The sequence below is a fragment of the Ursus arctos genome, unplaced genomic scaffold, assembly GCF_023065955.2.
Source record: "Ursus arctos isolate Adak ecotype North America unplaced genomic scaffold, UrsArc2.0 scaffold_23, whole genome shotgun sequence".
Taxonomy (NCBI): Eukaryota; Metazoa; Chordata; class Mammalia; order Carnivora; family Ursidae; genus Ursus; species Ursus arctos.
Genome location: NW_026622908.1, coordinates 37,165,889 through 37,181,664, shown reverse-complemented (window position 1 = coordinate 37,181,664; position 15,776 = coordinate 37,165,889). Strand labels below are relative to the sequence as shown.

The following is a 15,776-nucleotide window of genomic DNA, read 5'->3' as shown; positions in this document are numbered from 1 at the left end:
CTGCGCGGCCGCGGCTGATGCGCTAGCCGTGTGGGGCGCTCCGGGTGGCGACGGCGGCGCTCGTAGGCGGTTCCGGTCCTGTATCTCGGGGCGGCGGCGGCTCATGGCGGCGACGGAGCTGAGAGGGGTGGTGGGGCCGGGCCCGGCGGCCATCGCAGCTCCGGGCGGCGGCGGCACCGGTCCCCCCATGGTGGGAGGCGGCGGCGGCCGCGGAGACTCGGGGCCAGGCTCCGGGGCCGCGCTGGGCACGGTGGCAGCGGCGGCGGCGGGCGGCCCGGGCCCCGGCGCCGGGGGAGTGGCGGCTGCGGGCCCGGCCCCTGCGCCACCGGCGGGGGGCTCCGGTGGCTCGGGCGCCGGGGGTTCGGGCTCGGCTCGAGAGGGCTGGCTCTTCAAATGGACCAATTATATCAAAGGCTACCAGCGGCGGTGGTTCGTGCTGAGCAACGGGCTCCTGAGCTACTACAGGTAACTGCTTCCGGGGCGCCGTCCCCCACCGCAGCCCACAGTCCCCGCGCCGTCACCCTCTTGAGCCGGCACCGCAGCCAAGGTCGCCTCAGGCCCCTTTTCGTCTTGACAGCCTGCGACACGAGCCCACCATCACGAAAGTGAACGCCCTGGGTCTAAAACCCCTCCGCCTGGGTCACCCGCCCTTGGTGCAGTACCTTTCCCTCCATCCCTGGCCTTTCCAATTGTTTGGAGAGCATCTACTCTTCCATTGTGTTTCCACCAGCACAGAGGTGCAATGATGAATTCTGCAAGGAAGGCGCTGTTGCAGGTGCTAAGGGGCACATGTAGAAGAGCAAAGCCCAGGCATGGCTCTCAAGGAACTTCCTGTGAAAGTCCCAAGTCTTAGCTGTCTGTGCCCAGTCTACAGAATTCAAGGTTATTAGCAGCCCTTGATGTACCCGCTGTTCTCTCCACTTTCAGGCACAAGGACACCAGGCACAGGGTGGCCTTGGTATCTAACCCCTGTCTTCCTTATCTCTCCCAGACTTGGCATATGCTTTCACCTTCTGGACAGCCCAGAATGGAGATGTGCACTCCAGCGGTGCTTTTATTTATGCTGATCCCACCTCCCCCTGTGGGAATGATTTAAGTGGTCTGTCCAGTATTTCTGGGGTCTCTTTGGTTGGTTAGGTTTAAGTTTTATTAAAAGAAGAACCCATGTCTTTGGTATGATTATTTCTGTTCCACAGTGTTCGTTTTGAAATGTTTAATATGTATTTATGGTGACTTACAGCCTTGCCATAACTGTAGCATGCTTTTGGCTACTCAAGTTACTAGAGATACGATACTGGATATGGGGACAGGACGTAAACATTTCCTGAGTGCTGAACAGTTTGGAATAGTTTCACTGAGTCCCAGCAATAACCCTGGGAGAAGATATTCCCATCTTACTGACGAGGAAACTGAGACCTAGCTGGGTAACTTTTCCAAGGTCTTAAGGAGTCAGGATTTGAAACTAGTTCTCTTCACACCAACATAACCTAAAACCCAGGTTAGTGTTACATGAGTCAATCAGATAATAGAGATCATTGCTTGCCTATAGCAAGTAAGTTTCTAGATCACAGTTACTATGTGTACTTTATACAAAATTTATAAGTCTCCTTTAAGGGAGACTTTGCTTAATATGATGGCATTTCTAATTGAAATCTTTTTATAAAGACCATCCTATTTGAGACCCCAAACACTGTTAAGAACAGCTCACTCTATTCTCTTCCTCTGCAGGTAGTCATTCTGTCACCAGGAGAGTTAGGGTGAATGAATCTCTTCCATCAGCTCCACTGTATCAGCTATTAGAGAATTTTGAGGGGAAATTGAAGGTGGGAGTTGGAGGTTGTTGAAGTAAGAACACATTCTTATCTAGTCTCTACCAGTGGAAAATGCCTTAGCATATCCTCACTGCTTAAGCCACACTGTGAGAAGTTGTGTGTATCATTTGCATTATTATATTCAGAATTGATTTTAATTTTAACCCTTTCTAAGTACTCATCCAGGATGATCAGTTTTAAGGTGAGATCACAAATCTAACGTTTTAGTGCATTCCACAGTTTTTCCCCTACTCAAGTTCCTGTTTTCCTCTTACCCTGACCATCATTCTAATGTTCAGTGGATTTGTATCCTAACTTGGCTTATAAGTCACTATTAACATTGAGTCCTCATTTTCAGAAGTTGTGTGTCATTTGAGGACCTTACTGTGTGGCCATTTTTCCTCATCCAAGTTCTTACCAGATCTACTTTCCAAGGCAGTTGATTTCTTTGATCAGTACCAGTCTTAATCAATATTGATTTGGCTGAGCATTAAGAACTTACATGTTGCTGTCTCTTCAGGTATTCGTACCACTTTTAACTTCTCTCCTACAAGAGCTAGTGGTACCTGTCTGACTGCAGATCAAACTCCTTCCAAAGCATACTAAACCACATACTGGGGAATGTGCATAGGCCTGTCTTTGCCAGCGGAGATGGTCCCACCCACAAACCAACCAAGCAACAGGAACCAGGGTTATCAAATCTGTGCACTACCTTCAAAATCACATTGAAGTACTTCCTACCAACTACATTGGTAGTTTCTTCTTAACAGGGTTCTTTGGGTCCCCATCTCCCTAGAGTTATTTAGCTAAATTGTCATTCGTCCCGCTTTTCATGCCTCATAACCTGTCATCTCCTCTATACGCCTTATACAAAATACTGTTTTCTTTTTAACTGAGATCATGTATTTCTTGGACCCATCCTGTGATGAACCGTCTTAATGGGCTTTGGCGGGCCACTTCCCTCTTTTTACCCGTCGTGTTCTTCCTTACATACACAGGTACGTGGATGTCCCATTACTTAAAACCATACGTAGAACCCCAGCTTTCCCAGACACATGGTGGCAAGGCCATAGCATTAGTTTTCCGGACTAGCTTCCAGAGATTGAGTTACTGTTTTGGCTGGCCTTTTCAGGGAACTTTCTAGACAGAAAGTACCACCTAATTGATACTGTAGTGCCTGAACAATTTATCTTGCACTCTGAAAATCATATCTTTCCAGCCTCTGCACTAATCATGTATAAACATAGGTGTATCTGCCTGAACCCAAGAGCTCCTGAGTCAAGCCTGCCTTACTCTTAGTGTTCCTTGGTATTTCTAAAACTGCTACAGACTTTATGTGATTTGAGAAACTCCTTTAGTTCATGAAGATGACCGAGGCAGAAGAGATTCCTAGGAAGTGGCTGGTGAAAAGTGCCAACAGATTGTGGGGAACATGGTACAAAGTCCAAGTAGCACCTTTGGAGTAGAAAGCAAGGGTGAGCTGGCCTGTCAGCTGCGGGTCTGAAATTCGGCCTTCGTTATTCATAATGTAACTGAAGCTTGGGGGCGGGGGGAGGGGAGGTAAGAATAGAAAAAACAGGGATTCGCATTACAGTGTGGCAGGTGCAGCGGATGGAAAATGGCCCAGTCCTTTGAGACCCCCCCTGGCCATCCCATACTGCTCATTTGTGCATCAGAGGAAGAAAAACCAGTTTCATGTGATGCACTGAACAATAGCAAATCTGTCCTCCTAAGCACAGTAAACAGACTTTCTCAAACATACCAAGTCTTAGTTTCTGGAGATGGGGTGTGTGTCATTTCTGGCATGCAGGCGTTCTGGATGTGCCGGGTGTGTGGGGCTGCTTGGCTCCAGTGAAAGGGAAATGGCTCCGTTCTGCAGTGTGGCAGTTGGCAAAGGACTTTGACCTCTTTATGTTCCAAGTTGGTCAGGGAAAACTGTGGTCTCAACATGCAGGTCTCTGGGCATAAGCCAGCGGGTGGTGGGGAAATTAGCTCACTCTGCAAGGTCTACTCAATTGTGCTAGCAGATTTTCTGTGAAGTAGCTTGTTGTCACCAAGTAGTGATGTAAAGTTCAAAAGTTAGACTATTAATAGAACTGTCAGTAGCGATGGGGAAAATTTTTACACCCAATCCTCTGAGAACAGATTTGCTGAATCTTTCCTAGCTATTAATAGGATGGCTTAGGAGTTCCTACCAATAGAGGTCAGTGGATCTTTGGAAAGAGCATATTCCCAAAAGATTATACTACTTGGTGATTCTTTTGTGATGATTCTCTTTCCTCCCACAGAAAGCTAGTTATTCCGCTTTCATATCATTTGAGCTGTAGTCAGTATTTGATACCCTAAGCATCCCAGGGTGCCTTACACTGATGCAATATAATTCTAAGTGTAGTGTGGCAATTCTTATTTGGGCTGAGTTGAGGTTAAGAAGGGGGGTTGTTCAGTATATGTGAAACGGAGCTATTCTTTCTCTGAGGGAGTGAGATTGTTACAAAGAATTTTGTTGTGTGAGTTTCTAAATTACTGTTTTATTCTTTTAAAGATTTTATTTATTCATTTGAGAGACAGAGCACAAGCAGGGGAGAGAGAGAGAGGCAGAGGAAGAGGGAGAGGGAGAAGCAGACGCCCTGCTGAGCTGGGAGCCCAACATGGGGCTCGATCCCAGGAACTGGAGATCATGACCTGAGCTGAAGGCAGATGCTTAACCATCTGAGCCACCCAGGCGCCCCATAAATCACTATTTTAAAATTATAACTTTGCTAAATAAGAAGTAATTCCTGACTACAAAAGGGTAATGCGGGAACTTTTTTTGGCGTGATGGACATGTTTTACATCTTGATTGTGGGGGTAGTTACACAATTGTATACATTTGTCAAAACTCACTGCATTATACACTTAAAATTGCTGAATTAACATTGTATGTTGTTACACTTCTGTGAAGGCTGTTTCTAAAAAGCCGAGGGTGAGAGGAACAGCAGAGCAATAGTCCGACTCAGAAACACCACTTAATGGCTGTGAAAGGAAATCCCTACCGATTGTTTCTGGAATTTTAGGGAGCGGTGTGAGGGAAATAGTAGACGTTGCTGTTTCCTAAGGCTGCCGCATTTTCACAAGGCTCAGAGCTATGCGGTGAAGGATAAATCACCCATCCCCTTTCTACTTAGCTGGTCTTTGTCTCACTATTGCAGGTCAAAGGCTGAAATGAGACACACCTGCCGTGGTACCATCAACCTCGCCACGGCCAACATCACCGTGGAGGACTCCTGCAACTTCATCATCTCCAACGGGGGCGCTCAGACCTACCATCTGAAGGCGAGCTCAGAAGTGGAACGGCAGCGCTGGGTGACGGCCCTGGAACTGGCCAAGGCGAAGGCTGTGAAGATGCTGGCAGAATCCGGTAGGGAACAGAGAACACCATGTCTGGGGAGCTTCCTGTTTGCCCCTCCTAGGCACATACCTTTTTGATCCCTCACTGTCAGTTAATTATCACCCATCTGACTGAGTCAGGCTTCTCCTCATCATGCAGTATTTCTCCCGGCGTGGTGGTTTTCACCTGGGGGCAGTTCTGCCCTGCGGGGGTCATCACACAGTGTCTGGAGATGTTTCCGTGGTCGTAGCTGAGGGATGCTGGTACTTGGACATCCACTGAGTAGAGGCCGGGAAGGCCACACGGGGCAGCCCTCACAACAAACAGTTAGCTGGGCCCAAATATCAGTAATCCGGAGGCTGAGAAACTCTGTCCTAGAGGCATAATGGTTGTCCTTTTGGCTTTTAATGCCATTTGACTACATTAAAATTTTGGGGAAAAAATATTTTATAGTAGGTCTGTCTTAAGATTATTACAACTCACAGTTAGATTCTATCTTTACTTTCTTTTTCTCCGGCATTTTTTTCTTAAGTATCTTCTGAGTTGAAACAAATAATCTTTCTAGATTGCCAGAAACAAATGGGATACTTTCTATGAAAAATCTTCAGTTTACTACCTGAGTATCACTAAAAAGAGCGGTCTACACTTTTGGATTTTTCTTCGAGGAAAATGATGGGGTTTTCCCTGCCCCACTTGTTGCTAGTTTGATCACACTGGGCTTGTCCACTCAGAGCTGACCAGGATGGTCACCTGCTGGCTTTTGTTCATCTCTTGTTTTTCTTATCCCCTTTCATTTCCCACATTGTAGTTACTATCTATTAAACAGTAAAAGGAAAATTCACCACTTTGTAAGTTTTTTTGTAACAGGTTATATTTTGACTTTATCCTGCCTCTTGGGCTAGCAGATAAGGGAAGGTCTTTCCTTATTTCTTTTGTTTTGATTTTAGTGCTGATGTGAGCTCCCTCAAAGGAAGTGACACTGCTAGAAAAGTATTTTGCAGTTACAGAGTGATGGGTACAAAACTGATAGTGAGAGGTACAGCATGGCTCTCTATTTGATATACCATTGGAGGGTCATTTAACAGAAGACCTTGCATTGCTTTCAGTGCAAGGGCGGCTTTAGTGTCAGATGAGTTCATCACAAAGTTCCTGAGCTCTCCTTTGGAAGAGGTAAATTAATGAGTCTTTTGATGATTTAGACATTGTTTACAAAGAGCCAGACTGCAGTTCTCAACCCATTTCATACAGGGCTCACCCATTACCCAATGGATGATGGTAGATTTGTAGTAATGATCAGCTTGGACTGGATTGGAACCCTCAAGCTTGAGTGATAAGGCTCAACAATTCATTCCCAATCCCAGGAAACATTTAATTCTCCATCCTGTCTTCCAGGGACCATTGGTTCCCAAACTTCAGTGTGCATCAGAATGGCCTGGGCAACTTATTCAAAATGCAAGTTCCTGGGCCTGGCCTCAACACCAGCCAAATCAATTTCTGGGGTGAGGCCAGAGTGTTGGCACCTTTAAGAAGAAGCCCAGGGGTGGGAGGGTGGGGAAATTGAATGTAGGTGGACAAAAGATACAGACTTTTAGTTATAAGATAAATAAATACTGGGGATGTAACATACAACATGACGACTATAGTTTTGGGTTTTTTTTAAGATTTTATTTATTGGGGTACCTGGGTGGCTCAGTTGGTTGGGCATCTGCCTTTGGCTCAGGTCATGATCCCAGGGTCCTGGGGTCGAGCCTCACATCGGACTCCCTGCCCAGTGGAGAGCCTGCTTCTCCCTCTCCCTCTGCTGCTCCCCCTGCTTGTGCTCTCTCTCTCTCTCTCTCTCTGTCAAGTAAATAAATAAATAAAATCTTTTAAAAAAGGGTGGACAGAGTTGGTAGGGTTCTGTCAGCTCTGGAGTCACATAACTAGAGTCCTGTAACTCACCTCTTGGCTCCTGCAGATGAGTCTGGAGATGAAGAGTCTGTCTCACAAACTGACAAGACGGAGCTGCAGAATACCCTGCGGACACTGTCCAGCAAAGTGGAGGACCTGAGCACGTGCAACGACCTGATAGCCAAGCATGGCACGGCGCTGCAGCGCTCCCTCAGCGAGCTCGAGTCCCTGCGGCTGCCCGCCGAGAGCAATGAGAAGATCAAGCAGGTCAACGAACGGGCCACGCTCTTCAGGATAACATCCAACGCCATGATCAACGTGAGTGCGTCTGGCGCCTGTGTCACCTTTTCATTCTTTCCCTCTTCAAAATGTAATTCTCCCCAAGTGCCGGGGAAAATTACAATTCATAAAGCAGGGAACGTAGGTCCCGCTCACTGTTCAGGGGGTTTAAGTTACATTGTTTTTTGCATGAAAGAGAACAGGCCGCACAGATGGAATGACTTTCACGCTCTGCTCGAACAGTCCACTCCAACTTGGGAATTTGTTAGGAGGCCAGAGGCCCAGCCTTGCTTCTGCAGCCAGCAGGACATCTGATGGTGATGTTAGTTGAGTCCCTTAACTTCTCTGGGTTGCGGTTTTGTTTATTTGTTTTTATCTAACCTCTTCTGTTGGATCTGAGCAGTCTCCGTGGGTCCCTTCCACTGTTGTGTGTGGGCTTCAAGTTGGGAGTCTTACCGTACTTTGCTAGTGTGTTCTGGCCTACAGTGTGGTAAGTGGGGGCTGGCCAGGTGCCAGTGAGAACTTTATAATACTAGTTAGTCCCATCTGTAGTCCTTGATTTTGGGGTAATTCTGGGTGATAAGACAAAATACTCAAGTTTGGGTACTTTGCTTTCAAAAAGAAGGGACCAACGCTCTGTCTTATTGTGACCCCAGCCTTGGGTGGCTGCGTGGAATACTTCAGCTGCTTGGGTGCAGGGCTCTACGTAAACTCAGGGCATGGCGGATGTTGGGATGTATTTCAGATTCTGGGCGATAGGTGTGAAATGGTTTTAAACAACACCGTTTCTCCTCTACTGGTAACTGATTCTCACCTGGCGGGTCGTTGCAGTTAACTTGCACAGAAGAACACCAGAGGATGTGTCCTAAGGCAAGTGAAGAGTATTCCGAGAAAAGGCTTATGCTGGTTTTTCCCCTGTCCAATTAAATGGGATGAAATTACCTCACTAGAGCCAGATTTTCCCTTGTTCAGGAAGTGATACTAAGACATCTGCTTTGAACGAGTTTAGTTCACAGGGCTTCTAGAGATCAGAGGTCTTTCCTTGTGACCAGGGGAGAAGTTAGTTTTTCTCACTTAAAACGCCTTTGTTACTTAATAGAAAGTTGTGATCACCTTGATTTTCATATCATTTTCTGAAATGTTGAACATTTTCTTCAGTGCTCTGATTCACACACCAGGTAGAAGAGGCTAATTATTTTTGTCCCTTTAAGGACTGCAGGAAGATCAGCTGTCTCCCAAGACCATTGTGCCCATCAGCACGAATGCTTGTGTTTCTAATGTCTAATCGTGTGCTCTTGTTCCAAACTGTCCACTTCTTAGTGACTGCGCGCCTGTTTTGAGGACTGCGGTCCTCTTATGATCCGGAAAAACCTCATAAATCACACAGGTCAATTCACCAATAGTAAATAAATACACTTTTTAAATGGAACAACTCAGGACACAGCAGTCTCCTGACGGTCAATGCGGTCTTTTATCCCTACTCCATGGCAGGTTTTCTTCTCCTCTGGTGTGAAAAATGAGCTAAATCAAACACCTCTTGAATAAAAAAATCTCTCATAAAACTGAAACTTAGTTTGGATTTTTCTTTTGAAAAAAAATGCTCATCTTTGTTCCTTGGGGCAGGTCTTCTTCCCCAAGTTGTAAATGTTCAGAGTTTGTGTCAGAGGGAATGATCTTTTGGCAATCGGGTACGTTCTGTTTTTTCGTTCTGTTCTCCCCAGCATACCACCTATGCCTCCTTCATAACTGCATGTTGCTTGAAATGGGTATTTTATCCTTGTGTTTTTTCCTTGGTATCTTTTAGGTGATAGTGGCAAGGCCTTAAAATTAACATGCTAACTTCACATCTCAAAACAGGCAGTTTTATCAAAGGAAGAATACATTTCACTCAGTTTCTTGATTGCTTAGGACATAGCTGTTCTTACGACCCAAGTGATTCTAACCTGGGAAATAGATCTGATACTGTTCGTGTATCCATTTGCTTATTCAGGAAACATCCGTTGAGCACCATCTGTGCTCTAGGCACTGTGCTAGGGGATATAAAACAAATGTGGATATGGCCCCCGCCCTCAGGGAGGTCATTCTCTAGTAAGGGGACAGAGAAGTGAATGGATCATTATAGGGTGTGCTAAGTGTCATGATAGACCACGGGCTGCTATGGTATGTGTAGGATAATTGGAGGTGTTTAGCTCAGACCAGGAAGGTTAGGGAAGGTAACTCCTCAACTAAATTCTGAAAGACCAGAAAGACTCTCCCTGTGAAAAAAGGCAGTATAGAGCTTGGGGGCCTGAAGTCCAACTGCCTTAGCTATCTACATAACCTGCTTCCTCTGTGAACTCAATTCCTTTTCTCTAAGTGGTGATGATACTAGGAGCTGCTCAAAGGATTGTTGAAAGGCTTCTATTAATTAACGTAAAGGGTTCAGTGAAGTGCCGGACACATAATTGCCTGTCACCAAACTTTCGTTATGATCAGTATTCTTAAAAGTGAGGGAGAAAAACTGATCTAGGTAGGGGTGTAGCTTATGCGGATCCCTTCCTTCTCTCGGAAAGTCTGCAAACTACTAATTGACTGTTAGAACAAGGAAGTAGCTAGAGATAAGGCTGGCCAGGGATTAAGTGTGGGGGAGGGGATGGGGTGCAGATCCTACTAAATGGGCTTGGTAGAGTGGATTAGAAGAGGATAAGGCGATTTTGATGCAGGCTTAACTGTAATAGCTAACACCTTATTGAGTGCTTACTGTGAGCCTCAGATTTCTAAGTGCTTTAGATGTAAAGCGACAGCTCTTTGAGATAGTTGCTGTGGTGGTTGTTTACAGTGAGGCACAGATTGGTTAAATAAATAACTCGTCCCAAATTCCATAGCTAGGCAGTGGGATGCAGCTGTGATTAGAGCCCCAACAATGGGACTCCTCTGAGTATGGAGGGTGGAAAGACGTGTGTACACAGATCCCAGAAATAATTCTTAAAGAAGAATCAATAGGACTTGATAATCGGAAGTGGGGAGGGAAGAAAAAGTAAGATCAAAGGTGCCTCCTAGTTTCCTGGCTTGGTCAGGCGGAAGGGCCCTGGTACTGTTCTTGGTGTGAAGAACAAACGCCAAAGGGAGAAGCAGAGTCAGAAAGGGAACGTGGTGAGTTCACTCTGGGACTCAATGATTTTGAAATTACTTTGAACCATTGGATAGACAATTGGATATCCTGTCTCCATGTATTCGAGCTGGAATTACTGATTTCATTGTCATTAGCCTATAGGCAAATGTCGAAACCGTGGGAGTAGATATTCTGTTTACCTTTTATTTTTTTATTTTATTTTTAAGATTTTACTTATTTATTCTAGAGAGAGAGAACACAAGCAGGGGGAGCAGGAGAGGGAGAAGCAGGCTCCCCGCTGAGCAGGGAGCCCTATGCAGGGCTTGATCCCAGGACCCTGGGATCACGACCTGAGCCAAAGGCAGACGCCTAACTGACTGAACCACCCAGGTGCCCCTGTTTACTTTTTAGTTTCTCCATAACAGGGCATAGACTTTTAAACTTACGTTGCTTCCTTCCTTCCTTATTTATTAAGCAAACTTTATTAGGCTCCTACAATGTACAAAGCAACTAAGTTAGGAGCTGGAGTTATGTATCTAAATAAGATATAAATGGTGTCTTCAAGTTGCTCATAATCCACCTGGAGAGACAGAAAATCAGTCACAATACCACTGTGGACGGTATAAAACAGAAGTGTGTGCAAAGTGCTGTGGAAATGCAGAAGAGAGATTGGCTGCTTAGGAAATCATCACAGAAGAGGTAACATTTGCCACAGATCTTAAAGAATGAAGAGGACTTGGCCAAGTTGAGGAAGTGGGTAGGAAAAGGCATTCCTGGCAAAGCAACCAGCATATGTGTGTGGTAGGCAGGCCTGAAAGAAATGTGTCCAAGACATGGTGAGCAGGTCAGTGTGGCTCCACTGTCGGGTACAGGGGTGGGTCCAGCTGCCTGGGGAGGAGGATACAGGGCAGGTGGTGGCCACATCTGAAGGGCCCTTGACGTTCAACCCAATAGTTAGGTTCCCAGTGGGGAGCCAGTAAAGGGGCTAATATGATCAGGTCTGTGTTTCGTCTGTAGATCCCTTCTTTGATGCCTTACGTAGGTTTCTAGTTTTTAAGGTTCGTTGTTTCTCTTCGTGCCCAGAATAACCAGTTACTTTTGCACTTTTTGATCTAATTCGGGGCAGATTCCCTTTTCTCCGTATCTGAATTCCTCAGCTTTAGGTGACCTAAGTGTGCTCAGGAAGGTGTTGAAAGCAGTTATCCTCTGCTAGTCCTCCTCTTTCTTTTAGTCAGTAGATTGCTTCTTTTGGTTCAGTTCACCTAGCTGCCCTTTGCGATGTTGCCACAAATACCTAGTCTAGGTTTACTGCTCACTTGGCATTTGTTTGGTCCTCATGACAGGAATATATAAAGGAACCATGACAACCATGTTCAGTTTTTTTTCTGGGGTTGACCTTGATTGCATCACGGAGCTGGCTGTCCCAGATACTGTGGAATAAAAAGGAGTCTTTTGCGTAATTTCCTAAAGTTCCTAGACTATGTTACTTAATGGGCATACAGGGGCCTGAGTGAAATCTCTGACTAGTTGAGTTGAGCATAACTCTTTCTCCATACAGGCCTGCAGAGATTTCCTCATGTTAGCCCAGACCCATAGTAAAAAATGGCAGAAGTCCCTTCAGTATGAAAGAGACCAGCGTATCCGGCTGGAAGAGACCCTGGAGCAGCTGGCGAAGCAACATAATCACCTGGAGAGGGCCTTCCGGGGGGCCACCGTGCTGCCGGCAAACACTCCCGGCAGTGCTGGTTCTGGAAAAGGTAAGTCGCTTGGCTCCTGGGTGGTCTGTTCAGATGTGAGCCAGGTGGTCTGCTGCCATTGATAGACCTGCAGACTCTCCCGGATCAGTGACTGCTGTGCCAGGGAATCGGAGCTGTTTACTTCTGGCTCTGCCCCTGCTCTCTCCCCTGTGTTGCTGTGTTGGTAGTTAGTGTGGTCAAGATCCTGCTGGGCCAGGTTTTGGTAAATTGAGCCAAAGTAAACAAGGCCGCCTTCTCCTTGCAGATCAGTGCTGCTCTGGCAAAGGAGACATGAGTGATGAGGATGATGAGAATGAGTTTTTTGATGCTCCTGAGATCATCACCATGCCCGAAAATTCGGGCCACAAGTAAGTTGTCCTTGACTCCCCCCAGAATGAACACATCAGACCACCAAAGTTGAGAAATGTTTCAGTGGGACTATCGTAGTTGTCAGTGTTAACTAAGATCTGGACTCTTCCTTAAATGAGTGGAAAACTCTCAGCTTTTTTCCATGAACAAGTTCTCGAGAGATGTTTAAATTCATGCATATTCTAATCTAAGTGTTATCATCCGGTCGCCTGGTGCTAAGTTTGTGTGGTGCGCTTTGCATTCCGCTTTGCAGAGACCTGGTGAGGACCAAACTCTGGTTGTTGACCCTTGTTCTATTTCTCCTATGTTTCCCACCTGTGTAGACGCACTGGCAGCAACATCAGCGGAGCCAGCAGTGACATCAGCCTGGATGAACAGGTGACTCACGTGTGGGAGCCATCGGTGAGGGATGTGGCCGTGAATCCCAAGGATTTGCCTGTAAAGCCCTATGAGAAACAGAAAATACTGATTCTTTCTTAATATGGGGGAAGGGAAGCTTATAAATACCGGCTTTTCTGTTCTTTGTGGGTGATTGAATGGCTTTGTTTTTGCCCGTAGTACAAGCATCAGCTGGAAGAGACCAAGAAGGAGAAGAGAACTAGAATACCATACAAGCCAAACTATAGCCTCAATTTATGGAGCATCATGAAGAACTGCATTGGAAAAGAACTCTCAAAGATCCCCATGCCGGTGAGGCTCTTGCACACCCGGGCTCTGCCAGGAGGGCCCCTCAGGCCGCGGCGGGAAGAGTGCTGCTGTGACAGCCCCGTGCACCTGAGAGGCAGCTCGTGCATGGCATGGTCTTTGTTACCCTTCCAGTCCAGAACTGTCCCTTAAATTAGCTGCTTTAATGTAGTCTGTGGATCTGGTGTCTCCAGATCACTTCGAATCAGATGCATTCGTTTAGGACAGTTATTTATGAGCAGATTCCTAAGCTCGACGTGCTGAGGGCATGCAGGGATAAATACAGCACAGTTTCTGGTTTCAAAAAGCATGTAGTTTAAAAGAGACAGACAGGAAAACAGGTAGCGTTATGGGAAGTACCAGCCATACACAGGCTTGGGAAGCACAGAACAAAAACAGTCCGTTCCATCTGGGAAGATGGGGACCATCTCCATGGTGAAGTCTGTGTTTGGGCTGACCTCCCTGCCTCCCGCACTGCCCTTCTCCCATCTGTCCACACTGTTGCCAAAATGACATTTTTAAAATTACAAATGTCGTCATGTCACTCCTTAGCCTAAAATCCTTAACCGGGTCCTTTTTTGCTTTGAGGGTAGTCCAGATTCCTTAGTGGGCCTGTTACTTCCTCCCTTGGACCGGGCTCCACCCACACTGGTGATCTAGTCATTCAGAGTTATGTTCAGGTATGCAGAGGCATCTCGGTTTTTCCCCCTCAGGGCATTTGCACAGACTGCTCTTTCTGCCCCAACTTTCATCAGCTTCCCACGCACCCATGCTGCTTTTCTTTTCCCGTGGCTGATCACCTCGAGGATTCAGCTTAGCTTAATGTCTGTTAGCAAGCTTTCACCCATGCATCTGGTCAGGGTGAGATGGCTGTCCCTTGCGTTCCAACAGGTTCCATTGCTTAGTCATTACACAGGCATTTACTGATTGTCTACTGTCTGCCTGGTGTTGTACCAGTGTATCAGTTACATATAGGATCAATTGAAAGAAACATCCAAAATCTATTTGTCTAAACCCAGGGTAAGCAAACTGTGGGCCTCAAGGCCAAATATGGCTGCCATCTATGCAGCCTGCAAGAGGCTAAGCTAAGAATAGTTTTTTTATTTTTAAATATTTCAAAAGTATAAAAAAGAGGATACTATTTTGTGATGAGAAAATTGCATAAAATGTAGATGTTAGCATCCCTCAAGTTGTATTGGAACACAGTGATGCTCGTTCATGTGTGTATTGTCCGTGGCTGCTTTCATCCCACAGCAGCGGTGTTGAGTAGCTGTGGCGGAGGCCATATGGCAGTGTCATATGGGATAGTAAATATGTAGGCTTTGAGGGCCATATAAATATTTACTATCAAACCTTTTACGGAAAAAGCTGGCCAATCCCTACCTTAAACAAATATTAGCTTAACTCATTCTCCTGTTAAAGTCCAGAAGTAGGGGATCCAGGGCTGGGACCATACTCCACGCTCTCAGGACCAGGCTCCTTTCTGTCTTGTTGCTCCACTCCCTGTGGCCTCAGTTCCTAGGTCTGAAGTGGCTGCTCCAGGTGGGACCATCAGGGTCTCATTCCAGTCAGCAGGAAGGAGGAAAGAGAAGGCCATGCCCTGCCTGTGAAGAGTGCTTCCTGGAAATTGCATACACTAGTTTCACTTCAGTCTCTTTGGCCAGAACTTCAGTAGATGGCCACAGCTGGCAAGGAAGACTGCCAGTGGCGTGGCCTACTTAAACATCGGGGGGTTCTATTTCTTGCAGAAGAAAGGAAGAACGGAGAGTGGGGGGTAGCATACAGAAATACAGAAAGTATTCTCCTCCCCTCTTGGGTCTTACGGGCCAGCATGTGGCTTCTGCTTCTCCACAGTCTGTGTTCCTCATGGGTAGAGACTGTGTCTTCCTGGTCTTCATATCTTTGATGCTTAGCCAGTGCCTGGCACATAGATACCAGTTAGCAAATGTTGAAGTAATTAATTAACTGGGTCTTAGAAAACAAATTGATTTTTATGTAAGTGTGTAGGATTTTTGTTAGGAAAGTGTTGACCTCCAGACAAGAAAAGGCCATGAGTTAGCACCCTCGAGACACACAAAATAATTGGTTTACTGGGGGCCTGGAAAGCCACCCCACTTTTCTGGTGCCTTGCAGAAAGTAGTGGGAAGGTGGGCTGGAAAGGAGGGTCATCGCAGCCTCAGAAATGCAGTTCCTGCTTAGAATAACTTCTGCGTCTAGGTGACCTCTCTGTCTCCTTTACCATTAGTTCCTTGTTGACATTGCTGCTAGGGGCGTGCAGCAGTCCTGTACCTGTTTGCCCGAAGCTCTAGTCCTCGCCCTTTGCCTGCCCTGTGGGGCGTCACCGGAGAGCTGGTTCCTCCAGGCCGTTCTCAGGTTCTGTGCCTTGGCGGCTGGCTGCGCTCCACCAGTGCAAGGCACCAGTAGGAGTTCTGGGGGTGGGGGGGAGAGGAAGGGAGGGACCCTGGCCAAACATTCTCCTGGGCAGTGCTTTGACGGTGGCTGGGTGGCGCTGGTTTCCACTGGACAGGCCCCCTGAGGCTTCAGCTTCT

At 46.6% G+C, this 15,776-nt stretch overlaps 1 protein-coding gene across 1 annotated transcript in view; it reads left to right on the top strand.

Moving 5' to 3' along the window:
* Window positions 1-15,776, top strand: part of OSBP (oxysterol binding protein) — a 31,868-nt gene continuing 16,092 nt past the window's right edge. Inside the window, exons 1-7 of the mRNA XM_026490497.4 lie at window positions 1-465; window positions 5,000-5,208; window positions 7,136-7,386; window positions 11,997-12,195; window positions 12,440-12,542; window positions 12,867-12,921; window positions 13,102-13,233. Coding sequence (XP_026346282.1) covers window positions 104-465; window positions 5,000-5,208; window positions 7,136-7,386; window positions 11,997-12,195; window positions 12,440-12,542; window positions 12,867-12,921; window positions 13,102-13,233 — 1,311 coding nt within the window. The 5' untranslated portion in view covers window positions 1-103. The remainder of the gene's footprint in view (window positions 466-4,999; window positions 5,209-7,135; window positions 7,387-11,996; window positions 12,196-12,439; window positions 12,543-12,866; window positions 12,922-13,101; window positions 13,234-15,776) is intronic.